The following is a 26,340-nucleotide window of genomic DNA, read 5'->3' on the forward strand; positions in this document are numbered from 1 at the left end:
TGTCGTACTTTTACAGAATCTAACTTTAATTTTATTTCAGTTAATAAAAATGACCTCATAAATATATTCTCTAAAGACATGAATATAGGTAAAAAGACTGGAGTTAAAAAACTTGTCTTACCAAGTTACTGGGTTTTTCTGTTTTCTAAAAATTAATTATATCCATTACAATATGAGTAAGCAAGTTACATAATATCCATCTTTGGCTAGGATTTTGTGAATTAAAATTATGAGGGTGTCTTCTGTACCCAATAGATTGTTTATACAGTATGTTGTATTAGATTGGTTAGATCATTTTATCTATTTTGACTGTATGCTAATAAGAAACTTTAAAAAATTGGCCATCAGGTAAACTATTTTCTGGCTTTGTTTTTTTATCCAGTGAGTTTATTAGGAATATTATATCAAGCCCTAAAGTGTGGAGACTGTTTTTAAAAACATAAAAAGTTGTTTGGTTGCTTGCTTGAAGTCTGTTAGATAAGTACTTTTCTGATTTTTTTTTTTTGAGGAGTAATTTTCTTTAATAATCAAATGCACTTTAATAAGTCTTTGATATTTATGTATAAATGGACACTGTGAAGTGGCAGGTAGCTTTATACTTAATATACATAACATTCTATAGTAACTTAACAAGCCAGAGAATTATTCTGTTGTTCTAGGTGGATGAAAATACTAGAAAAAGTTTATTTAAATTACGTTCCACATGGGATGAAATATTCCCTTTGAAGAAACTTTATGCCTTGGATGTCAGAGTCAATTCATTAGATCCTGCTTGGCCTATTAAACCTCTGCCCCCTAATGTGAATACATCTAGCATCCATGTGAACCCGAAATTTTTAAATAAATCGGTAAGTCTTGATACGAGTAGTGTATATTCTAGTACAATTTGACTATCAGGTGCTAACTTTTATAAAATATCCAAAAAGTAAAACTAGAATCAGTTTAATTTGAAGAGGTAATAAATGTATATAGGTAATCACCATGTCTTACTATGTAACATTTGCCATTTAAAATGCCTAAGCATGTGTGTGTGTGTGTGTGTGTATGTGTACATGGATGTGTACTTTTAAGTGTGATTAAATATTTGTGACTTTGGATAATAGTAAGGTAAAATAAAGTTGATAATTGTTTGTTGACCTTTGGCAGTTTTAGCTGTGATATGTTTTGCTTAAAAAGTATCTTTTCTTACAGCCTGAGGAGTCTTCAACCCCTGGCACAGTGGTCAGTTCCCCCAGTATCTCCACTCCTCCGATTGTACCTGACATACAAAAGAATCTTACTCAAGAACAAATAATAAGGCAACAGTTGCTTGCAAAACAAAAACAGTTGTTAGAACTTCAGCAGAAAAAGCTGGAGCTTGAGTTAGAACAAGCTAAGGCACAATTGGTAAGTAGGGGAGATTTGACATTTAAGTCTTTAAACGTTCTAATAGGGAAGTTAATAGAATTCACATACGAATATTTCATTGATGATTCTTTTTTCCTACTTATTTAAAAAATTGATATTAAGCCAGTATTTTATAACCTTATAAAACACTTGCTTATAAACTGTATTCTGTTTCTCAATATTTTTAATGAAATTGCTCTTAGGAGGATGCAAATATATATACCTTAGTTGGTATATTACCCTGTTACAAACAACCAGGTATGATGGCAGAAGTCTGTAATCTGCACTTGGGAACAAGAGGCAGGAGAGCCGGGCGGTGGTGGCGCACGCCTTTAATCCCAGCACTCAGGAGGCAGAGCCAGGTGGATCTCTGTGAGTTCAAGGCCAGCCTGGACTACCAAGTGAGCACCAGGAAAGGCGCAAAGCTACACAGAGAAACCCTGTCTCGAAAAAACCAAAAAAAAAAAAAAAAAAAAAGAGGCAGGAGAATCAGAAGTTCAAGATCATCCTTAGTCACATAGCAAGTTTGAGGCCAGCCTGGCAGCATGTCTCAAAACACTAGAGAAACAAATACATACTTTTACTAGGGTAGCACTGTATGTAGTTTTATTTTACCATTGTCTTAATAGGGATTTAATATTTTAGTCCTAAAATAGTAAGTGTATTGTGGTGAATTCATGAACAAATCATATTCTTAAAAGTTTACAAAAATATAGAGACCTGAGAGCATGTATATTTGTACTTATGAAAGACTAATATTTACTTAGTATCTAAGTTTGAGATTGAGGTGTAGGAAGACAGTTTTATGAGTTCATTAGCATTTTGAGAGAAACCATTTTATGACAAAGTTTAACTAGAATCCTTTTGTGCAGAGCATTTGGAGTTTAGTCATGTAATTGTTTTTGAACTACAGTCTGGTTTAGAATCTTGGATAGTTTTGAAGAACTACTGTATTAGAAATTATATTCTAAAATACAGAGTAAAGATCTGGTAAGAGGCAAGATCATTTAGATGCTTGGACTCTCTCTTCATTATATTTATACGTTAGGAGTATAGAGTGTTGCCATGCTTGGTGATGCATGCCTTTAATTCCAGCACTGGGAACTAGAGATAGGCAGATGTGTGTGTTTGTTCTAGGCCTGCCTGGGTTACATAGTGAGACCCTTACCACCTTACCCCTCCCTCCCAAAAAAGTGTATAGTGTTAATGCAGTATTGAGCAAATAGATTTATTGAAAATTTCTAATCTTGACTGTAGTCTATATAATGACAAAAGGAAATAAAATATTCTTTGTGGGTTATGGTTTTAACATGAACATTTTTTTGTATTGCAGGCAGTATCTCTTAGCGTTCAGCAGGAGACAGCCAACTTGGGTCCTGGATCAGCACCATCTAAATTACATGTTTCACAAATTCCCACTATGGCTGTTAAAACTCCCCATCAGGTTTCTGTGCAACCTGACAAAAGCCGACCGGGTCCATCCTTACAAATTCAAGACTTGAAAGGCACTAACCGGGATCCCCGTCTTAACAGGATGAGCCAACATTCTTCCCATGGCAAAGAACAGAGTCATAGGAAGGAATTTGTAATGAACACATTAAATCCGTCTGATATTAAAACAAGTAAAACTGTACCCTCTGAAAAACTAAATTCATCCAAGCAAGAAAAAAGTAAATCAAGTGAAAGAATAACCAAGAAAGAACTTGACCAATTAGATTCTAAATCTGAATCTAAATCACCTTTGAAAAACAAATTATCCCACCCCAAAGACTTGAAAAATCAAGAATCTGAAAGTATGAGGTTGTCTGATATGAACAAGAGAGATCCACGATTAAAAAAGCATCTTCAGGATAAAGCTGAGGGCAAAGATGAAGATGTAAAAGAAAAGAGAAAAACTGCAGAAAAGAAGGATAAAGATGAGCACATGAAATCATCTGAACATAGACTGATTGGAAGTAGAAGTAAAATCATAAATGGCATTGTGCAAAAACAGGACATGGTTACAGAAGAATTGGAAAAACAGGGGACAAAACCAGGGAGATCAAGTACTCGGAAGAGATCAAGATCGAGGTCACCTAAGTCTCGGTCACCAATTATACATTCCCCAAAGAGAAGAGATAGACGGTCACCCAAACGAAGGCAAAGAAGTATGTCTCCAACTTTGGCCCCCAAAGCTGGAAAGATGCGTCAGTCAGGACTTAAACAGTCACATATGGAGGAGTTCCCACCACCTTCTAGGGAAGAAAGAAATGTTAAGAGAAGTACTAAGCAGGATGTTCGAGATCCCAGACGGCTGAAAAAGATGGATGAGGATCGGCCGCAAGAAACTGCAAGTCAACATTCTATGAAGTCAGGTGCTGAACCAAAAGAAAATATAGAGAATTGGCAAAGCTCCAAGTCTGCCAAAAGATGGAAATCTGGTTGGGAAGAAAATAAAAGGTATGTTGCTGATGTTTTTGGTAAAATACAAAATGTATTATTTTTATTTTGGTATTTTTATTTTATTAAGGTGAGGTTCTCATACTGTCATGCTAGCTTGAACTCACTAAGTAGCCCAGGCTGGCCTCCATCTCATGGCAGTCTTCCTTAGCCTTTTGAATGCTGGGATTATAGGTATGATCCTTTATCCCTGGCTTTAGAATATGCATTTTAAAGGTAGTTTAAACATCAGAAGATACTAATTAATTGAATGTTATAATTATTTTTCTAGTTGTGAAAAAAAAAAAAACCCAGTGGGTTAAATACCTTCTATTTCATAGAAACATGAGAGTTTAGAAAGGTTTACTCATCTACTTGAGGTTGTATGTTTATGTGCAAGAATCAAAGTTGCTTGGTTTTGGTTTTTAATTGATTTTATAGGGTCTAGCTATGTAGCCCCACCTGGCCTGAAACATGCTAGGTGGCTAGCCCATTCTGTCCCTGAATTCATGATTCTACTCCATCAGCATGTTATCTTTTTTGACAGGCTTGGCATGGGGTGGGTTGCTGCTGCTGCCGCCGCCGCTGCCACCGCCGCCTGGGACTTTGCATATGCCAGACAACCAACCATTCCTTTCTGAATCAAATCCTCAACCTCTAAAAATCAAAATTCTTACTCGATTTGGCTTGCTTTTTCAAATAAAAAATTTTATGTACCTGTTTTATTTAACCAGATCCTTAAAGCGTCCTTAAGTACAGCCTGGGAATTTTATTTTTTAAATAAACACTTTGAAGTAACACTGTTATTGTTGTTTCAGCTTACAACAGGGTGATGAACATAGTAAACCACCTCATCTAAGGCATAGGGAGAGCTGGTCAAGCACTAAAGGAATCTTGTCACCTCGAACCCCAAAGCAGCAACATCGATTAAGTGTAGATGCCAATCTTCAGATTCCTAAAGAGTTAACTCTTGCAAGCAAAAGAGAATTACTTCAAAAGGTAGTGACTATGGTTGATCTCGTGTAATCATTTTCTTTTGTCCAGGTGTTTCTATTTTTCATATTTAAAATACTTCATTTCATTTTATCATTCCTTTGCAGACGAGTGAACGTTTAGCTTCTGGTGAAATTACACAGGATGAGTTCCTTGTTGTTGTGCATCAAATTCGACAGCTATTTCAGTATCAAGAAGGTAAACATAGATGCAATGTACGGGATAGTCCTACAGAAGAAAATAAAGGTGGATTAAAAAAGAAACCTCTCTTATCTGATGCTGAATTAACCTACTATGAACATAAAGCAAAACTGAAAAGGACACAGGTTCAGCATTCATTTCCAAGACTTGATCTCTTAGATCCTGATATTTTTGACTACCCTTTGACTGATGCCTTGTTGTCTGGAATAGAATGTGAGCCATCCAAAAGTAAACATGCAAGTAGGAATAGTGGAGCACAGTTTGACAGAAAAGAACAATTTAGTGAAAGAGCAAGACGTCTTTCTCCTATATCTGGGAGTCGTACTTATGCTGAGAATCTTTCACCCCATGAGGGCCGGAGAAGACATGACGAGCAAGTCTCTGCTAAAGGTAGAAAAAGTTAAATGAGATTATGCCTATTGAATCACACAGCAGTGAAGGGAAAATGAACAAGCTAAGTGGGGCTGGATCTTATCACTGTTCAGACTTCCTGTGTGTGTGTGTGTGTGTGTGTGTGTGTGTGTGTGTGTGTGTCTTGTTGCCTTTCCCCCACCCTCTCATGGAAAGGGAAGGGACTTAATTTATAAGGTCAGTTATATCAGGTACTTCACTAGGTTTTTATTTTTTATATATTTAATTTGATTAAATCCTCACAAAACCCAAGGAAATATGTATTATTCTAATTTCACATAGGAAATAAAACTAGAGATGTTAAGTAACTTGCTCTCAAAGTCAAATGACAGTATCTTGACAGGATGGGAATTTTTTTAACCTTAGGTATATCTGAATCAAAAGGGCATCTTCTTAACTTACCGTTGCTGTCTATCTCTTCCCTACCCATAATGTAGTGAGATATATCTTTTGATAAGTTTTTAGATAACTATAAAAAAATTTGATGTAAATTTAATTTTAGTGAAAATGTTTATTTTCCTTTTTAAAAGGTGTACGAGAGGAGCAGAGATCTCCATTCAATGATCGTTTTCCACTTAAACGACCTAGATATGAAGATTCAGATAAACCATTTGTAGATGGTCCTGCATCAAGATTTGCTGGCCTTGATACAAATCAGCGGCTTACAGCTTTAGCTGAAGACCGACCATTATTTGATGGACCTGGTAGGCCATCTGTGACGCGAGATGGCCCAGCCAAGATGATTTTTGAAGGACCTAATAAATTAAGCCCTAGAATTGATGGACCTCCTACACCAGGTTCTCTTCGGTTTGATGGGTCACCAGGACAAATGGGGGGAGGAGGCCCTATGAGATTTGAAGGACCACAAGGTCAGTTAGGAGGTGGGTGCCCTTTGAGATTTGAAGGTCCTCCAGGACCAGTAGGAACACCTCTGCGGTTTGAAGGGCCAATTGGTCAAGGAGGAGGAGGCGGTTTTCGATTTGAAGGTTCACCTAGTCTGAGGTTTGAGGGATCTACAGGTGGTTTGCGATTTGAAGGACCAGGGGGTCAGCCTGTGGGTGGTCTCAGGTTCGAAGGACATCGTGGTCAACCTGTGGGTGGTCTGAGGTTTGAGGGCCCTCATGGACAGCCTGTGGGCAGTCTTAGATTTGATAATCCTCGAGGTCAGCCTGTAGGTGGACTTAGATTTGAGGGGGGTCATGGTCCATCAGGGGCAGCAATTAGGTTTGATGGGCCTCATGGTCAGCCAGGTGGTGGCGCTATTAGATTTGAGGGCCCTTTGCTACAGCAAGGAGTTGGAATGAGGTTTGAGGGTCCCCATGGTCAGTCTGTAGCTGGTCTGAGATTTGAAGGACATAATCAACTAGGTGGGAACCTTAGGTTTGAGGGACCACATGGCCAACCAGGGGTTGGGATCAGGTTTGAAGGACCTTTAGTTCAACAAGGAGGTGGAATGAGGTTTGAGGGTCCTGTACCAGGAGGTGGCCTGAGAATTGAAGGGCCTCTGGGTCAAGGTGGTCCAAGATTTGAAGGTTGTCACTCTTTAAGGTTTGATGGCCAGCCAGGCCAGCCATCACTTTTGCCAAGATTTGATGGATTACATGGCCAGCCAGGTCCTAGATTTGAAAGAACTGGTCAGCCAGGTCCACAGAGATTTGATGGGCCACCTGGACAGCAGGTTCAACCAAGATTTGATAGTGTACCTCAAAGATTTGATGGGCCACAACACCAGCAAGCATCAAGATTTGATATTCCTCTTGGTCTGCAAGGTACCCGATTTGACAATCATCCTTCACAAAGGCTTGAATCTTTCAATCAGACTGGCCCATATAATGATCCACCTGGCAATGCTTTTAATGTTCCATCTCAAGGACTACAGTTCCAAAGACACGAACAAATATTTGATACACCTCAAGGACCAAATTTTAATGGACCGCATGGCCCTGGAAACCAGAATTTCCCAAATCCCCTTAACAGAGCTTCAGGACACTATTTTGATGAAAAGAATCTTCAGAGTTCTCAGTTTGGAAACTTCGGCAATTTACCAACTCCAATGTCAGTAGGAAATATTCAGACATCTCAACAGGTAAGCTATTTTAGTTATCCTCAAATTCTGTGATAATTATATGTAGGTAAGTAAATTTATTTTTGAGACAAGATGTATAGTCTAGGCTTCTCTCAAATTCTCTGGTAAGTCAAGGTTGAGTTAACTTTTTAAAAATTGTTTCTAATTGGGGAAAGCTTTAAGAATGTATTTTAGCGGGCGGTGGTGGCGCACGCCTTTAATCCCAGCACTGGGAGGCAAAGCCAGGTGGATCCCTGTGAGTTCAAGGCCAGCCTAGGCTACCAAGTGAGTTCCAGGAAAGGTGCAAGCTACACAGAGAAACCCTGTCTTGAACCCCCCCCCCCAAAAAAAAAATGTATTTTATGGTATAAGTTCTTAATGTACTTCCGACACCTATATATTAGGAAAGTGGGATGAGAGGTCTTTTTGGGGTTGAAATTTGCATACTCCCAAGACATTGAGCTATTGGAGTTTTACTCTTTATATCTTCCTTTCCTCTCAATGTATATGTACACTTACTTTGTTTAAAAAAGATTGTATTTTAGCCAGGTGGTGGTGGAGCCGCACACCTTTAATTCCAAGCACTAGGGAGGCAGAGAGAGGCAGGCGGATCTCTGAGTTTGAGGCCAGCCAGGGCTACAGAGTGAGTTCCAGGAAAGGCGCAAAGCTACATAGAGAAACCCTGTCTCAAAAAACAAAACAAAAAAGATTGTATTTTAATTTTGTGTGTATACCCCTGTCTTTATGTGTGCGGGGTGCCTGTAGAGGTCAGACACGGCACATTGGAGTCCTTGTGGCCTGCCTCCTGTGAATGCCAGAAACTGAACCCAGATTCTCTGGAAGAGCAGAGCAGGAAGTACTTCTAATGACTGAATCATCTCTCCAGTCCTTATTTTTTTTCTGTGATAAGGTCTCATTTAGCCTTGATTATTTTTTGAACTCGGTAGGAGAGGGTGATTTTGAACTTCATTCTCCTGTCTCCACCTATGAGGTGCTGGGATTATAGGTGTGCTCATTGTTTCCAGCACTAGGGATTCAACAAGGGCTTGTGTGTGATAGGCAAGCACTCTACCTGCTGCTGAGCTATTTTTTACTTAAAAAAAAAATGCATTTTTATTTTGTGTGTTTGTGTGTTTATTGGTGTGCATGTGACGTGGTGAGCTTGTGGAAGGCAGAGGAAAAGTTATGGGACTCACTTCTCTCCTACCCATGTGGGTATCAGGGATCATCAGTCTTCCTGACAAGTACCTTTACCCAGTGAGCCATCTTGCTGGCCTTACTGTACTTTTGTTGAATTCTTTTTTTGTTATTTAATGCTAATACAATGTTTTATAGACCTCCATTACCCTGAACAGCTATTGAGCCCTGATAAACTTTTTTCCTGGATCTCGCTCTGTAGACCAGGCTGGCCTCGAACTCACAGAGATTCGCCTGCCTCTGTCTCCCAAGTGCTGGGATTAAAGGTATGCGCCACCGCCACCCGGTAAGCCCCGATACACTTTAAAGAAATCACTAGAGCTGATTTTCTTATACTGTTTTTTGACTAAATATTTCCTTAGTCTGAGATAATAAATGTTATACATATTTTTGTAATTTTTCTTATTTTCGCCACTTATTTAGTTAACTGTAGTTGCACACAATGACTTGATATTAATGTCAACAAAGCCAACTTGTTATCTGCTTTCTAAATATATTGTAGTCATATTGATGTGTATAGTCATCTGTCTGTGTACTTGTGCGTTCTTGCTGTTTTAGAAGAGTCTTATTTGTAGGTCAAGCCAGCTGGAGCTTACTGTATAGTTCAGGTGGCCTTAAGTCTCTCTCTCTCTTTTTTTTTTTTTTCAAGATAAGTTTCTCTGTGTAGTACTGGCTCTCCTGGAACTTGCTCTGTAGACCAGGCTGGCCTTGAACTCACAGAGATCTACCTGCCTCTGCCTCCTGAGTGCTGGAATTAAAGGTGTGTACCACTACTGCCCTTTTGGCACATACTTTGTTTTTGAGACCTGGGACTCAGCTATGTAGAGCAGGGTGACCTCAACTCAAAGGTCTGCCTGCCTCTTCCTTCTAAGTGCTGGGATTAAAGTCATGAGCCACCACACTTGGCTTTTGTATACATTTAAAAAATGTGTATTAAAGTAGTCTTAAAGCAATGGGTTCACAATATATATTCTATCAGTTGATGCCTGACTATTTTTATTTGCTTGCTGAATTTATTCTGGATTAAATTTCCTTCCTTTCCCGTAGCTGATACTCTACTAGGACAATTAATTTCATAGTAGTAGGATTGCATTGAAAAAATAAGAATCTTTAAAGCACATTCTAAATTTTTTTCAAGTCTTCTGTTCATTTCCAGTAATTTGTATAAAAAACCAAACCAAAACAAAACATACAGTTATTGCCATGTGTGGTGTTTCACCCCTTTGATCCCAGCGCTCAGGGAGGGAGGCAGAGGCAGGCGGATCTCTGTGAGTTCAGAGGCCAGCTTGGTCTACAGAGTGAGTTCCAGGACAGGCACCAAAGCTACACAGAGAAACCCTGTCTCAAAAAAAAAAAAAAAAAAAAAAAAAAAAGGTTGTCCTGCCTGTTAAATAAGTTCTGTATTTCCTTAAAAGAAATACTATTGCCGGGCGGTGGTGGTGCACACCTTTAATCTTAGCACTCAGGAGGCAAAGCCAGGGGATCTCATCTCTGTAAGTTCAAGGCCAGCTTGGGCTACAGAGTGAGTTCCAGGACAGGCACCAAAACTGTTATAACCAGTTATATAACCAGATGTTATATAATTGTATTTTGTTTAATCTTTTTTCTGTGATGTATAGAATTGGTGTTATTATAATTTGTATGTGTGTTGTGTACACCATTGAGAAGTCACATGGATAGTGAACAAGATTTATTAACATATTTATTTACGTAATTAAATGCCAAACACCAGATTTGGATGTTAGCACAGTACTTATTTCATAAATTTATTGTAATCTTTATCTTTTAATGTTCTGTAGTTTGAACTCGGGTTCTCAGCAGATGATGTGCCACTAAGCCATATTTAGGCCTGTAGTCTTGCTTATTTTTCTTTTGTTAGATAGGGTCTCAACTCTGTAGTCTAGGCTGCCCCAGAACTCAACTGTATATAGTCCAAGCTGGCCTTATACTCAAGACAGTTGACCTGTCTTAACCTCTCAGGTGCTGGGATTACAGGTATGAGCTACCATTCCCAGCTGTTTTGTTGTTAGTTTTGTTTATAATTCCCTTTGACTTTTGTAATCTACTTTGAACTCAGCTATAATCTTATCCAAAAAATGATGGCAAAGCAGAACTTGAAGTTCACATTGCTACATCAAACAGTTTTTCTTTGCTTTTTTTTTTTCATACCTGGTTGAAACATTTTTTACTGGAAAAAGGCCAAGGTTAGGAATTCTGGCTTCAGCTTTGCTAACTAGCCCCTATGATTGTGTAAAGGTTTTCTCCCATTTGTAAAATAAGGAAAAGCACCTCCAGGGTAAAGTGACTTGTGTAGCATAGGTCACACAGCTAGTTTATGGGTACCTTATATTTGCATGCTTTATTTATACTTTTAAGTTCCCTGGCTGTCCTGGAAGGATCTCTGTAGATCAGGCTGGCCTTGAAGTCAGAGTCCTCCCTCTACCTCCTGAGTGCTGGGGACCATGCCTGTCCCTTTTAAAGGACGTTTTAACTCATTCTCAGATCCTTATGACTCTGAAACAGATAGGAGGTGTTATAGTTTGTGGAAATAAGCCAGCTGTTACTTTTTAAATCTTTAGTTTAATCACAGATCTTGGACCTTAGGACATTTGTGAAAATTCTTTTTTTTTTGAGACAGGGTTTCTCTGTGTAGCTTTGTGCCTTTCCTGGAACTCACTCTGTAGTCCTGGCTGACCTCGAACTCAGAGATCCACCTGCCACTGCCTCCCAAGTGCTGGGATTAAAGGCATGCACAACCACCGCCTGGCTGAAAATTCTTATGTGATTGGAATGTTAAAATTTTTATTATAGAATGTTCTTAAAATTAACATTTATTTTAAAGGTTCTGACTGGTGTTGCTCAACCAGTAGCATTTGGCCAAGGACAACAATTTTTACCAGTTCATCCACAGAATCCTGGAGCTTTTATTCAAAATCCTTCAGGTATGTTCTTCTGAACTGTGATATTTTCAAAAGATAACTTGTTTTGTTCAGTGGCATTTTTGAGAGATTATGATCAAGTAATAGAAATTTAATCTGGCTGAAGAGTTTTTATCCTCTGAGTTTATATTATTTGACAGATGGTCATGCAAACCTCATTTTACAGCTAGAGATGATTAGGCTGGACATACAGGCTGTCAGGGAAGGAAATCTATTGAGTGGAGGCTTGGAAGTGGTTAGAGGAATGATAATTTTGTGGTGATAGGCTATTTATGGATGTGTTATGATCCAGTAAATATTAATGCTGGGGGATCCTACCTCATAAAATTATTCATTTATAAGTTTTTAGTAAGTGCACAAATAGAAAAAAAAACAACTAATTTCTTAGCCAGGTCCCCTGATAGGCATTTTTGTTACTTCAGAGTGAGTTGTAACTAATAATGGATTTTAAAATTAATTTTACTTGTGGTAAATGGGAAGTGTATGTGTGTGTGTGTGTGTGTGTGTGTGTGTGTGTGTGTGTGTGTGTGTGTGTATACACTCTGAATTATATACTGTTGTGATACTAATTTTAATTTCTAAATCATAAGGCCTGGCGATATAATATAGCTCAGTGTTGGAGCACATCACTTACCTAGTGTGAATGAGCCCTGGGTTCAAGCCTGAGCACTGCCAGACAAAACAAAACATACATTTCTAAGCTTTTTCAAATATATGCTTTTGGAACTAGAGTATGGTGTTTGGTGATAGCTCTCTTGCCTAGCATGTACAAAGGCAAGAGTTCTATCCCAAGTACCCTAGTACCCCTATCACACACAAAAACATCCCAAAGTAAAACTATAACCCTCAAAGCAAAACAACCCTCCCAACAAATGGCACTTTTTTTTTTTTTTGGTTTTTCGAGACAGGGTTTCTCTGTGTAGCTTTGTGCCTTTCCTGGAACTCGCTTGGTAGTCCAGGCTGGCCTCGAACTCACAGAGATCCGCCTGCCTCTGCCTCCCGAGTGCTGGGATTAAAGGCGTGCGCCACCACCGCCCGGCTACAAATGGCACTTTTAACATAGTATTGGTACTGGCTTCACAAATTTTTTTAAAGAATTTTTCATAACTTACAAACTAGGGAGTTTTAATGAAACTATATTTTATGTAGTTCTTAAAGTTGTGTCAGTTTGAATTTAATACGTATTCTTTTAATTTCTAGAAGGACAATTAGGATTAGATAGCAACCCCCCCCCCCCTCCAATAGTTGTGGTTGGGCCAGGCATAAACAAGCGTCCCCGTCATTCAGTTCCCAGTACCCACAGTTAGGCAGCTCATAACTACCTGTAGTGTAACTTCAGTTCCAGGCAGATCCAGTGCCTCTGGCCTCTATGGGCACTTGCACTTAGGTGTGTACACACACACACACACACACACACACACACACACACACACACACACCAAATAAAATTCATTGGAAAAAATTATTAAATTGAGGTTAATAAAAATTGTTAAATTGAAGTGTAAAAACTACAGATTTTCTTCTGGCTTCCAGAATATTGGGTTATACATATAATCAACGGAGAGCAATGTTGATGAGGGAGTGACATTTTGTTCTTCTTGGTTGGGAATATTGGATGAGGCCTTATGTGTATTTTTTTTAAGTTCTACTTGTTTTTTCAAAAAGTATGAACTATTATTAGGAAACTGTCTTTCAGGTTCTCTTAATATTTGTTAATTGAAAGTAAAAAAAAATGCCCTTTCCTTTTAGTTTTGTCTTGTTCATTTGCTGCATGAAAGGCATTATGCTTGAGGAATTTAGTAAAGTTCATCCTTGAAAGAGTATGGCAGATATGCTGTTCCCCTGCTACCTCTCAAATACTGTATGTTGTGCCAAATAATACCTCATTGCCTTACAAATAGTATTTATTTAAACCTCTTAAATAATTAAATCCATTATTAAAAAGATTAATTGTTGGTGGAATATCTTGAAGAGTCAACTTTGAAAAAGAATGCTTAATATGAATCTTTATGTTTAAGAATGCTACTGTTTTTTTTTAAAAGGAGGTCTTCCTAAGGCATATCCTGATAATCATCTCAGTCAGGTGGATGTAAATGAATTGTTTTCAAAACTGCTAAAAACAGGAATTCTCAAATTGTCACAGCCTGATTCAGCTACAGCACGTGAGTATGGTTATATACTTCATATACACCAACCTTAGTTAAGTTATAGATACATTATGGGGTATAATAAGTTATGGTAAATTTCCATACTTGAATAATTGCATTATTTGTGCTATTTTTTGAAAACCAAAAGTAATTGGGTTATAGTAAAAATTTTAACAGTATCTAAAGATTGAACTATCTTCATGGCCCATGGTGGTTTTAGTTAGTAAACATTACTGCAAATGTTAATGTGCCATTAGTTTATTAGTCTATCTATATTAGCTTGGTTTGAAAATAATTTGAATGTTGAGGAAACAAAATTTTAAGAAATTTTATTAGGTTCCTTGGCCAGTAAACTTCGTATCAGATGTACTTATACCAGATAGATTTCTCTATATATGCTAGTAACCAATGTTTTGCTACAAAGAACACAGGGAATGTAGTATTGAGAAATTTATCTTCTCAACTGCAGAGGTAAATGAGGCTGTTGCTCAGCCTCCCCCTGAAGAGGAGGAGGATCAGAATGAAGATCAAGATGTTCCAGATCTTACTAATTTTACAATTGAAGAATTGAAGCAGTATGTAATCTGTTTTTACATTTTTATTATTAATGTGCATGTGCTTGTGTACATGTATAATGTGTATGTTTAAGAGTGGAGGTACATGCATGTGTTTGTGTAGGTTAGAGGGTGACTGGGAGTTGGTTCTCTCCTTCCACTGAATTCTGGGAACTGAACTTACACCATCAAGCTTGTGTGATAAATACCTTTATCTGTGAGCTATCACACTGGCCTTTTGAGCTAATATTAGAGTCAATTATTTAGATAAAGTGGCTTGAATCCCACTGCTCAAGTTTAAATATTAGGCACTAATAATTATGTATTCATGTTTTTAATCTTTCTGTTTATCATCATTTTCTTCTTTCTTTTTTGAGATGTCTTTTTAGCCTAAGCTGGCCTTGAACTCTTGAGTGTTGGGATTACGAGTGTGAGCCATCATGTTCTACTTTCACCTAGCAAGGAACAAATGTAAATAAATAAGAATGCAAACATTAGGGGCTGGAGAGATGGCTTAGTGGTTTAGAGCACATACTGCTCTTCCAAAGTCCCTGAGTTGATTCTGAGCACCCACATCAGATGGTTCATAACTTGCATCTTCAGCTCCATGGGATCTGATATCTCTAGCCTCCTTGGGCACCTGCATCCATGTGCACATATACAAATATGTGCACACACACAGACATACATACACATTAAAAACACTAAATCTTTACAAATAATGATTTTTTTAAATTTTTTTACGCATACTATTGTTACTTAGAACTTTTAACTTTTTTAAACTGGAGTAGAACATTTGAATTATTCAGAGCATTAAAATTGTAGGGAGGTAAACTTTCTTGCCATATCTCTATTTGTCATGTCTTCTGTATATTGATAGTGACTCCATACTAAGCAGAAGAATAGCTATTGCCTTTTTAGCTAGGGTTATTCCACTTTTAGCCAAAAGGAAATAAGGAACCAAGGCAAAATCATAAGAAAATACGCTCCATGTTTCTTCACATTTAACCAGAGTTAAAGTAAAAAGGGTCAGTGACACACTAACCTTCACTTAAATCTTTCTGGTTTGATTCCTGTTAAGATATGGAAAACTTAAGTATTTGTAATTTGTTTTTAAGCATTGTCATTTCTCAAAATTGAAAGACTTTCTTTTTCAAAATAGACGTTATGACAGTGTTATAAACCGGCTATACACTGGGATTCAGTGTTACTCTTGTGGAATGAGGTTTACGACATCCCAGACAGATGTTTATGCAGATCACTTGGACTGGCATTATCGGCAAAATAGAACTGAAAAAGATGTTAGCAGAAAAGTCACTCATAGACGTTGGTACTACAGTTTAACAGTAAGTAATCCATATGTCTCTGAGTTACCTAGATGTCATTTATATTCTGGAGTATATCAGTTTAAATAATTGCTGGAAGTTAACATAAATTTTCTGAGTAAAATTTGATCTGTAGAATATAGGCTTTTGTTTTTTAGTTTTATTCTTTTTGTATATGAGAATCCTGCCTACATCTCCAGCTCCATAGGATCCGATACGTGTAGCTTCCTTGGGCACTGCACCCATGTGCACATACACAGATATACATATTATTAAAAACAATAAATCTTTAAAAAATACAATTTTCTAATTTTTCCTTGTTATACATAATATTATTACTTAGAACTTAAAAAATATTTTTTAAACTGGGGTAGAATATGTTTGTATGCTGTGCACTACTTGCAGGCAGTGCTTGAGGAGGCCAGAAGAGGGTGTTGGACCCCTTGGAACTGGAGTTAACAAATGTTCATGAGCCTATGTTAGTGCTGAGAACTGAATCCTGGTTCTACAAGAGCAACAAATGCTCTTAATCACTGAGTCATCTTTCCAGCTCCAAAAAAATTTAAATGAAAAATTATACATGAAGTTTATCTTAAGTTAGTGGTACCTGTAGAGTTAGTAGGAAATTAACATTAAGATCTCAAATTGTATACTGGTTTGGTGGCACATGCCTGTAATCTTAGTACTTGGGAGGCGAATTAGTACAGGAGGAGAATTGCCAGTAGGCCAAGTATTTCTACATTGAAGGCCAGTTTGGGCTACACATTGAGACCGTGTTGCAAAAAAAAAAAAAAAAAAAAAAAAAAAAAAAAAATTAGTTACAGGGCTTCAAAAACAAATACATTAAAATAACAGCAGAGCATATTGTATGAAAATGTACCCTTAATGTTCAGTGGATTACAGTGAAGACAAAGCAGTAAAAGCTTGAACATTAATAAACATAATCCTGAACATCAATTCCTTTTTAAGGACTGGATAGAATTTGAAGAAATAGCTGATTTGGAAGAACGTGCAAAAAGCCAGTTTTTTGAAAAGGTTCATGAAGAGGTTGTCCTCAAAACTCAGGAGGCTGCTAAAGAAAAGGAGTTCCAAAGTGTTCCTGCTGGACCAGCTGGAGCAGTTGAGGTAAAGAATGAATTCCCTGAATTCCCTGGCAGTGTTCTTCGCTTGCTTTACACACATTAATGTTTTTGCTCAAGCTTGGTAGTAGAGATCAGGTATTCAAGACTAGGCCCAGCATACAGAATTGGATGCCAGTCTGGCTTACATGAGACATTGTTGTTAACAAATATAAAAGAATTTCTTCTAAGCTTTTTGTTTTTGAAAACAAAAGCAGAACCCCCCCAAAAACAATTGTGGCTGTTTCGTGACCAATTTGGGTTAGATGCCATCAGTGACTAACAATAGTGAAATGTTATTAACCTTTTATTTGGAACGTTGGCACAATCCATAAAACTTCATTATTTATTGGACATTGCTTCAAATTTATATTTCTTACTTAACTTAAAATGTTTTTACTTTAATTGACAATGTACATTTGATTTTACATGATTCTATTTTAGAGTTGTGAAATCTGTCAAGAGCAATTTGAACAATACTGGGATGAAGAGGAGGAGGAATGGCACTTAAAAAATGCTATTAGAGTAGATGGAAAGGTAATTCCAGTTTTATTTATTTTTTTGGTGTTTCGAGACAGGGTTTCTCTGTGTAGCTTTTGAGCCTGTCCTGGAACTCACTCTGTATTCCAGGCTGGCCTCGAACTCACAGAGATCCACCTGCCTCTGCCTCCCGAGTGCGCCACCAACACCCGGCTAATTCCAGTTCTTTATAAGGAAGTACTAAAGTTCATGTGTTAGAGTAAACTAAACTTACCATTTTGAAGATGATTCATCATCCTTTCTGGGTTTTGGTCAGTGGAAATGATAACTGGATTTTAAAGTCAGAATGTTTCCTTTGGAAGCATCCTAGCAACCATATGGTTCTATACTTAACCTTGTATAGCAGGCCCTATGAGTGTGATGCTAGACTCAGAAGTAGATTTCTGCCTAACTACACTGCATTTCACCATTAAAACTGTTATTCTCTTGAAAACAAGGCTAGAAGTTCACAAAGCCAAGTTTAAAGAGAGATAATTTTTCATACTCCTTAATTTAGGTAAGGTTAAAAGTAAGTTTGTGTTTTACTTAATTTTTTTGACCAAATGATTTTTATCAACCTTTGATTTAAAATTTAAAGGAAAAAATATTTCAGAATGTATTAGAAATGAACATGCATGTGAATAGCTATTTTTTTTCCTTCAGATTTACCATCCATCGTGTTATGAAGATTATCAAAATGTAAGTTATTTTTGGATATTGTATATATTTATTTATATTAATAAATTTTAATCTTTATATAGTTTTTTTTATAGTAGGTTATTCATTAAATGTTGGGATTAGACAGCCTCTGATGTACATTCATTTATCACTGATAAAATTACAAATAATTAAAATTTGAAGTATTGTTTTAGTCTTGCTTTCTATTTACCTGAATCTTCATAATTTTTATTGGACCATCAGAGAAATGTTGAGAACTAAAGATGAAAAGGACCACAATGGCACTAAGTTTCTAGGGCCCTGGGAAGAATTTACTAATTTTTCCCCGTATGTATGTATTGTCTAGTCGCCTAGTAGAGGAATGACACTTTAGGCTGGGTGTGGTGGCACATGCCTTTAATCCCAGCACTTGAGAGGCAGGAGGATCTTTTGTATTTCAGACCACCCAGGTCTACCTAGTGAGTTCCAGGATAGCTAGGACCACATAGAGACTGCCTCAAAATTAAAAACAAAACAACCTTATTGTGTCTGCATTCATGTGTTTGAATGCTAGTTGCACATATATGGAAGTCAGAGGACAACCTTCCGTGTTAACTCTGACTGTCCTTGAATTTTTTGTTTTTACTGTGATTATACCAGGCTAGCTGGTCTGCAAGTTCCCAGGGATTCTCTTGGGTATCTGAATTTTATGAGTTCTGCAGATTTGAACTCAGGTCCTTACAGTTGCATAGCAAGCACTTTCATCTCATCCAATGATTCATCTCCTAAGCTCTAGTATTAAGTGATGACATAAATTATAAATATACCCTCCAGTAGCCTTAGAAATTCAATCTGTTATATTTGTACCCTGACTTCTAAATCAGTAGAGCATGTTGCCTACTGATACTGGGTTTGATATAGAAAATATATTTAGAACATTTATTTAGATCACTAGAAGATTAGTGTTTCCTGTGGTATTTTTTTGATGTGGAGATTTTAAAGCTCTTGAGTATTTAAAATTCATGTAGACATGCAAATTCAGTCCATATAAGGTTATCCTCTATGACAGTTAAATACTGAAGACTGTCTAACTTATTTTAGAAGTGTTATGTTAATGTGCATACTGAATGATCAGTGTTATTAGCTTATGGAAAGCAAGCATTGTAGTTGAATGTGATAAGTTTCTTTGTCCGAACTAAGGGTCTTGTAAAACTGTTACTTAGTATGATTTGAACCTTCATTAGTACTTATAGGGATTTTCATTTTGTAGACATCTTCTTTTGATTGTACACCATCTCCCAGCAAGACACCAGTTGAAAACCCTTTGAACATTATGTTGAACATTGTCAAAAACGAATTACAAGAACCCTGTGAAAGTCCCAAAGTTAAGGAAGAGCAAATTGATGCCCCACCAGCCTGTTCTGAAGAAAGTGTAGTAACACCCACTGAAATTAAAACAGAAAATGATACAGTTGAGTCAGTTTAAATAAAATGAGAAAGGTATGGTTTTGGTTTTTTAACAAAAGCTGCTGTTGGATCTAGAAGGTGAAGAATTTTTTATGTATATATAGACATATATCTATATAAATTGTCTAGCTGAGGCAGGGCCTTCAGCTATCATTTGGTTAATAAATACATTTTAGTATTTGCATTTCCTACTGCCTGCACAGTTTCAGGTGCTTGTTGTGTGAAAGTTCTGTAGATGAGTGCAAATTTAACAAAATGAAATTGTATGTGTAAAAATGTACGATTTTCACTTGTGAACTGTAAATTATAAATAAAAATATTTTTGCTATCCATGGAGTGTAATATTTATGCACACCATCAAATAAAGACAGTGTTTCTATACTTTTATTGGGTAAGAATGGAAGTCAACAGCAACCTTAATGTGAGATGTTTTTTTCTAGTAGCTTCCCAGGACTTCAAGAAGCAAAGTTCAAACTTAGTTTTTCTCAAATAGAAAAGCCAGAGTTAAAAAAGAAAGAAAGAAAGAAAGAAACAATAGGACGTATGTGCTTACATATAGATATCTCTCTCCAGCTAGAATCATCCCCATCCATTTTTGGAAAGTTCGTAATAAAACAGTAATGCTTATTCTTGGACTCGGATACTGATGCCATCAGCAATTAACAAATATATTTAAGTACTAAAAGTGATTTTTTTAGAAAATATTTTTCAAATTGTCAATTTACTGCAGATGAACATATTTCTATTTTAAGTTACAGGGATTCTGTGTAAGAATGTTCATATGAAAAACATGGTTAACTTTCCTTTGTTGGTTTTGATTGAATTAGATGGGATACCATGAGATGTTAATATTCATACATGTAATAAATTGAATGATGAAGAACTTTCGTTTGTATTTCTTGAGTGACTTTAGAATGTGACCCTTTTTCATGTGTTTTAGAACATGAGTGTAGTGCCAGCTATAAGCCACACTCCTAGATACAATTAAGTAAGACTTGTAATGTTTTGTGGTGGCAGTTGGCAGGCTTTCTTCATGTGATTTCTTTGGTTATAGCACCAAAGGCTACTCTAGTTTATGAATAAAATTTAGCTACTCCAAAAGTACAGTGTGAAATCTGCTTTTGTCTTACTTAATAATCAAGGTAGATAAATACAAAAGTGTAAACACTCATACCAAACTATTAAGAGAATTAATTAAGGAATAGTCTGTAGAAGTGGTCTTTGTAAGAATGGAATGCATATTGATAGTTAACCATTGGAGTTCAGTTTGAAAGTTATTATTTTTTTTATTGTGTGTGGGTGTTATGCCTTATATGTAGGTCTTTGCATCATCTGTATATCTGTCTGGTGCCCAAGGAGGGAGGCTAGAAGAGGGCATTAGATCCCTTGGAACTGGAGTTGCAGCCAGTTGTAAGCTGCTGTGTGGACATTGGGACCTGGAGTTTGGGTTTTCTGCAAGAGCAGCTTTGTGCTCTTAAACTGTTGAGCCCTCTTATTTTTTCCAAAACATGTATGGTTAAACCATGGTAATTTGGTGCATTTTCATGCAAGCAAACCAAACTCCCACATACATTAAAAAAAAAAAAAAAAAAAAAAAAAGCCACAAAAACCTTAATAGTCTCTAGTTAGAAGCAAAATATAAATGCATTATAGGACAGCACAACTGATGCTATACATGAACACTGCTGTGAAAGAATTGTACTGTCCAGTAATGTAGGCCATATTTCCTGCTGTACATTCTTTTTTCTTGTAAGACCGCTGATAGCTACTACCAAATACTTAGAAGGCGGCCAAGAAAAGGTCTGTAGGTTAAAAAAAAATACTGGTAGGTGGGAAGGTGAGAAAGGTAGAATTACCAAAAAGGAAAAAAAAAAGTAAGTTAAATTATAAAAATACAAGATTAAGTCAGTACATGAGCAAGGCATCAACGTATACCCTTAATCTCAGTACTTGGAGGCACCTGGAGGATCTCTGGATTCAAGACCAGCCTGGTCTACAAAACAACTTCAAGATCCTATCTCAAAACAAAACACAACTAATATTATGAGGGCATAACAGCTCATATGAGTGCCTAGGCTAGACGCAACTAGTATGGACAGGAGGCAGTAAAGATACTTAAAGAGCTGCTATTGAAATTAAGCTCTGGATAAATGGGTTTAAGACAAAGAAGGAATGAATTGTAATAGAGGCATTACTGCTGAGATTTAGCTTTTTTTCTGGGATGACTAGTGGAATTCACATTTGGAACTGACAGTTTCTAATTCTCACTTTCTCCTTGTAAGAGGCCAACTGTGACTTAGTGGGTCTTAATCAAGACCACCTGATAAGAACCTCCAAGTATACTATGAACAGCTAACCATCCTAGAAATGAACAGAATTAGACTTCAGTTCCAAAGATGGAAAATGTCTACCCACAGCTCTGGAGATAGAAATATCAACTACAGCTGGGTGGTGGTGACGCACGCCTTTAATCCCAGCACTCGGGAGGCAGAGGCAGGCGGATCTCTGAATTTGAGGCCAGCCTAGTCTCCAGAACAAGATCTAGGACAGGCACCAAAGCTACACAGAGAACCCCTGCCCTGAAAAACAAAACAAAACAAACAAAAAGTATCAACTGCACTGCAAAGTACCACAATACAAACTAAAGCTTCAGAAGACATCTTCTGAATTAAAAGTTAGTTTTGGGGGGATTAGAGATAGTTTAGCAATTAAGAGCACTTGGTGCTCTTACAGAGAACCTGGGTTCATATCCCAGCACCCTCAATGAGAGGATCACAACTTCCAGTATCTGGGGATGATTCTTTGGCCTCTGCAGGCACCAGGCGCGCGCGCACACGCACGCATGCACACGCACGCACGCATGCACTCACACATAAAATCCTGATAAAGATGAAAATTTTGAGTCCACATTAAAATAGTTTGTCACCTGGACAGTGGCAGCGTACGCCTTTAATCCCAGCATGCGGAAGCAGAGCCAGGTAGATCTCTGTGAGTTCGAGGCCACCCTGGTCTACAGAACGAGATCCAGGACAGGCACTAGAACACAAAGAAACCCTGTCTTGAAACCAAAAGTTTGTCTTCTAAAGTGAGATTTCAGGTTGATTTTACAATGTAATTTTTCCCAATGTAAAACTTTTGAACTTAGATGTTCTGGAAAATAAAAAATCAAGCTAAATTATGTTGGGAAGGACTATATAAATAGTGAATGGCTTAAAAAGAATTATATTCTACTTAATTTCTCAGTGCCCGACATTATAGTTGTATCAAAAAGTACATTAAGAGATCAATAAAAATTGTTCAGGAAATTCTAAGGTGTCTAAATATGCCTTCAAAAAGATAAAATGACCAGGTGTGGTGTAATCCCAGTCCTTCTAAGACAGGCAGGAAATTCAAAAGTTAAAGGTCAGTCTAGACTCCATAGGCCCTATATTAGATAGGTGCTGAGGCTATACAGTGGTAGAACATTTCCTTATGTGAAAGGCCCCATGTTTGAGCTATAAAATCAGAAAATGTGCAACGAGAGGAATGAAAAATTATAAGGCTGTTGTCAAGAAAAGCTTCAATTTGTGGGCCAGCGAGATGATCAGCATTTGGTAAAGGTACTGACTGCCAAGTCGTAGGAGCTAGGTACCAAAGGACCATGTCGTTCTGACTTCCACTGTAGCATGTGTGATCCTCTACCCACAGAAATAAAATTAAGGGAAAAAAAGGTGGCCTAAATTTGTATGATGGTAGAAGTTCTCTAATTCAAAACAGGGCCAGTTCCTTGAGGTAGAATGTTCTTCAGCAAACAGTAAACCAAGAGTCAAAAATTATCTATAGGATGTCCAAGGTAAGGACATGGTAGAGGGCATCAAAGGTAGTGGTGTGTCTTGAATGCATGGGCAGAACAGGGTGCAATGGCATGGTCCTAGCTACTTGGGAGATTGAGACAAGAAAATTACTTGAGCCCAGGGAGTTTGGGCAAAATAGTGAAACTGTCTTATTTTTAAAAGAAACAAGTTTATGGAGTATATAGGACAAAGGTATAGAAATAGTTGCCCTAAGCTGGCCCCACTCATAATGCCTAGAGCTGATTTATGGGAGATCACTTGTCTCATCATCTCATGTTAGAAAAACAGAGGTAGGAGCAAGAGATGGCTCAGCAGTTAAAAACACTGGCTGCTCTTCCTGAGGATTCATTGGAATCCCAGCACCACTATGGTAGCTCACAACCTTAACTCCAGACCCCAGGGTTTCAATTGTTTCCTCTGGTCTATGGGGGCACCAAGCACACTGTGATGCACAGACAAAAATCACATACAAATAAAAAGTTTTAAAAAAAGAGACCAGTTAAAAACAAACTAGGTGTGGACAACTAACCATTACTAACTAGAAGTATAGTTTCCTATCTGAAAACAATTCCTAATCTCTGGAATGTTGATATGTCCACTCCAGTATGAATCTGCCTTGCTTCAATTGAGAAACTGCTTTTACTGTCAACTTACCTTGAAATCTATGCAATCCCATATCTTGATAGTTTTATTAAAACTGCTGTATCAGCCGGGCGGTGGTGGCGCATGCCTTTAATCCCAGCACTCGGGAGGCAGAGCCAGGCGGATCGCTGAGTTCGAGGGCCAGCCTGGGCTACCAAGTGAGCTCCAGGAAAGGCGCAAAACTACGCAGAGAAACCCTGTCTCGAAAACCCCCCCAAAAAAAAACCCCCAAACCCCCCCCCCCAAAAAAAAACCAAAAAACTGCTGTATCAATGACTTAGCCAAAACCAGTGTATTTTTCCTTAGCTTAATTGTGGACCATTACTTTTAAAACTATTTTCCGATTTATAGGACAGTTCATGTTTTTAATTTTCTTTTTCTTTTTTTTTTTTTTTTGGTTTTTTTCAGAGACAGGGTTTCTCTGTGCAGCTCTGGAGCCTGTCCTGGAACTCACTCTGCAGACCAGGCTGGCCTCGAACTCACAGAGATCCGCCTGCCTCTACCTCTAAAGTGCTGTGATTAAAGGTGTGTGCCATGGCTGCCTGGCGTGTTTGCTTATTTTATAATAAAGATTTAAAAAATAAGTATAAAAATGTCTTCTTTCATGCCTCCTTTTTTGTGGTCTACAATGTAATCACTTAATTTGGTATAGACTCTTTCCAAACTTAAAATTCACTTAAGATTGAAGTGAGATTACATTCATTTTCTTTTTTTCTCCATTGCATTATAACCACATGAATTAATGCCTGTAGACTGCATGTCTATCACTATTATTTGTATTTTCTATCCTTAATAAAAAAAATCATGCTGAGTATGTGTTTACATCATGTAAGAATGGGTGCACACGTGAGACAGCAACTTGCAGCAGTCAGTTCTCTCCCACCATTATGTGGGTTTTCAGGATTCAATCCCGGTTACAGGCTGACTCATCTTCTCTCTGTACACTATCTTATAGACATAGTAAAACTTACTCAGCTGTTCTTTATGGACCTTCCTCATTCTAATGAACTGTAAAGTGTTACAGTGACTATGGTTATCTATCTGAGCAAGGTATTTGCAAGACTTACATAGTCACTGCTTCATAGGTAATTTATATTTAAGTTTTTGAATTATGGTTATATTTGCTTCATATTTGGCAAGTATTCTGGCCTACTTTTCCTCTGGTGATATTTCCCAAGGATAGATTACTTTGGGGTATTCTTTTATGATTATATACTTCTTGAGCCAACTTTTGGATATTTGTATTTTCCTAAATTATCCAAGTCAATTTTCCAAATTATTAGTGTAGGTTTTATAAAAGAATTTATTTTTGGGGGGCTGGAGAGATGGCTCAGAGGTTAAGAGCACTGGCTGCTCTTCCAGAGGTCCTGAGTTCAGTTCCCAGCACCCAAATGGTGGTTCACAACCATCTGTAATGAGATCTGATATTCTCTTCTATATAAATAAATAATCTTTAAAAAAAAAAAAATCTTTTTTTTTTTTTTTTTAAAAACCTCTATATACCTTGCTCCTCTTGTTTCCAATACTGTTTTTTCTTCTTTCTCAGATTTGCTGGGTCCATTGTGTAGGCTTATCTATTCTATAAAGTATAGCCCAGAAACTGAGCCTTTCCTGTTGGAAGTAGCTATAAGCACTGTTAGTTTAGTCATAGTAGGTTCCAAATCACTCTTACTAATGCCATCCTGATCAAATGTGACCTGTTTCTTCATCTGTAAAAAATAAACACAATACAGATTAGGTTTAAAATTATTTGCAAATCAGTTGTCATATGCATTGGTTTCACATATTTAACTCAATAAATTCTTGACCCACAAAAGGTCTCAACTGCTCCAGTTCTAAAAAGAAAAAACTAATTAGACTGGAATGACTAATCCCATTTCCCCTTTCAACAGTAAAAATACTTTGTTTGTAGCCTATCAGTTCACTCACCTGACAATCAGATCAACCTATACATTCAACAACACAGTAGCTAAATATTCTAGAGGCCAGGAACACCCAGATGTTGAAGATAAGATGCTTACCTTCCATAATGTTCACCTCCCTAGGGAGGGGGTAAAAAATCAAATGTTAAGTAGGTGATTACAATGTGTGGTATGATCTAATAAAGGCTTTGGGAAATCAGGTTTTGAGGGGAATGTACAAAAACAAATAAAAAAAACCAAGGATGTGCTAGGAATCCTAATGCAGGTATTTACTACCTAACTACTTAACTTTGATGCTTTTTAAAATATGTAGAATGAAAAAAATACTCAGTCAGGGTTTTAGTAATAAAAAACTAATACAAAGTACTGAAAACAACAAAGCACTGAAAACAATGTTTGGTCATATAAACTCAAGAAATGTCAGTCATTACTACTTAAAAAGCTATGTTAAAGAAAATCAATTTACCTCAAGGGAGAAGGTATATGGTCAGGAATTTCCCAAATGTGTTCAGAGAACATAACCATGGAGAGGGCAGTAGTGTAGTT

General features: G+C 37.3%; 1 protein-coding gene across 2 annotated transcripts in view; it reads left to right on the plus strand.

Moving 5' to 3' along the window:
* Pcf11 (PCF11 cleavage and polyadenylation factor subunit) overlaps positions 1–20,281 on the plus strand; it is a 25,491-nt gene extending 5,210 nt beyond the window's left edge. Inside the window, exons 3-16 of one of the 2 annotated variants that reach the window (XM_028873464.2) lie at positions 660–848; positions 1,192–1,386; positions 2,720–3,825; positions 4,623–4,803; positions 4,905–5,388; positions 5,940–7,495; positions 11,514–11,613; positions 13,653–13,772; positions 14,227–14,332; positions 15,474–15,657; positions 16,606–16,761; positions 17,199–17,291; positions 17,937–17,972; positions 19,201–20,281. In XM_028873464.2, the coding sequence (XP_028729297.1) occupies positions 660–848; positions 1,192–1,386; positions 2,720–3,825; positions 4,623–4,803; positions 4,905–5,388; positions 5,940–7,495; positions 11,514–11,613; positions 13,653–13,772; positions 14,227–14,332; positions 15,474–15,657; positions 16,606–16,761; positions 17,199–17,291; positions 17,937–17,972; positions 19,201–19,416 (4,722 nt within the window). In that variant the 3' untranslated portion in view covers positions 19,417–20,281. The remainder of the gene's footprint in view (positions 1–659; positions 849–1,191; positions 1,387–2,719; positions 3,826–4,622; positions 4,804–4,904; positions 5,389–5,939; positions 7,496–11,513; positions 11,614–13,652; positions 13,773–14,226; positions 14,333–15,473; positions 15,658–16,605; positions 16,762–17,198; positions 17,292–17,936; positions 17,973–19,200) is intronic. The other variant, XM_028873465.2, reaches the window with a different exon arrangement.
* The last annotated feature ends 6,059 nt before the right edge of the window (positions 20,282–26,340 follow it).

This window comes from Peromyscus leucopus, chromosome 1 (genome assembly GCF_004664715.2).
Source record: "Peromyscus leucopus breed LL Stock chromosome 1, UCI_PerLeu_2.1, whole genome shotgun sequence".
Classification (NCBI taxonomy): domain Eukaryota; kingdom Metazoa; phylum Chordata; class Mammalia; order Rodentia; family Cricetidae; genus Peromyscus; species Peromyscus leucopus.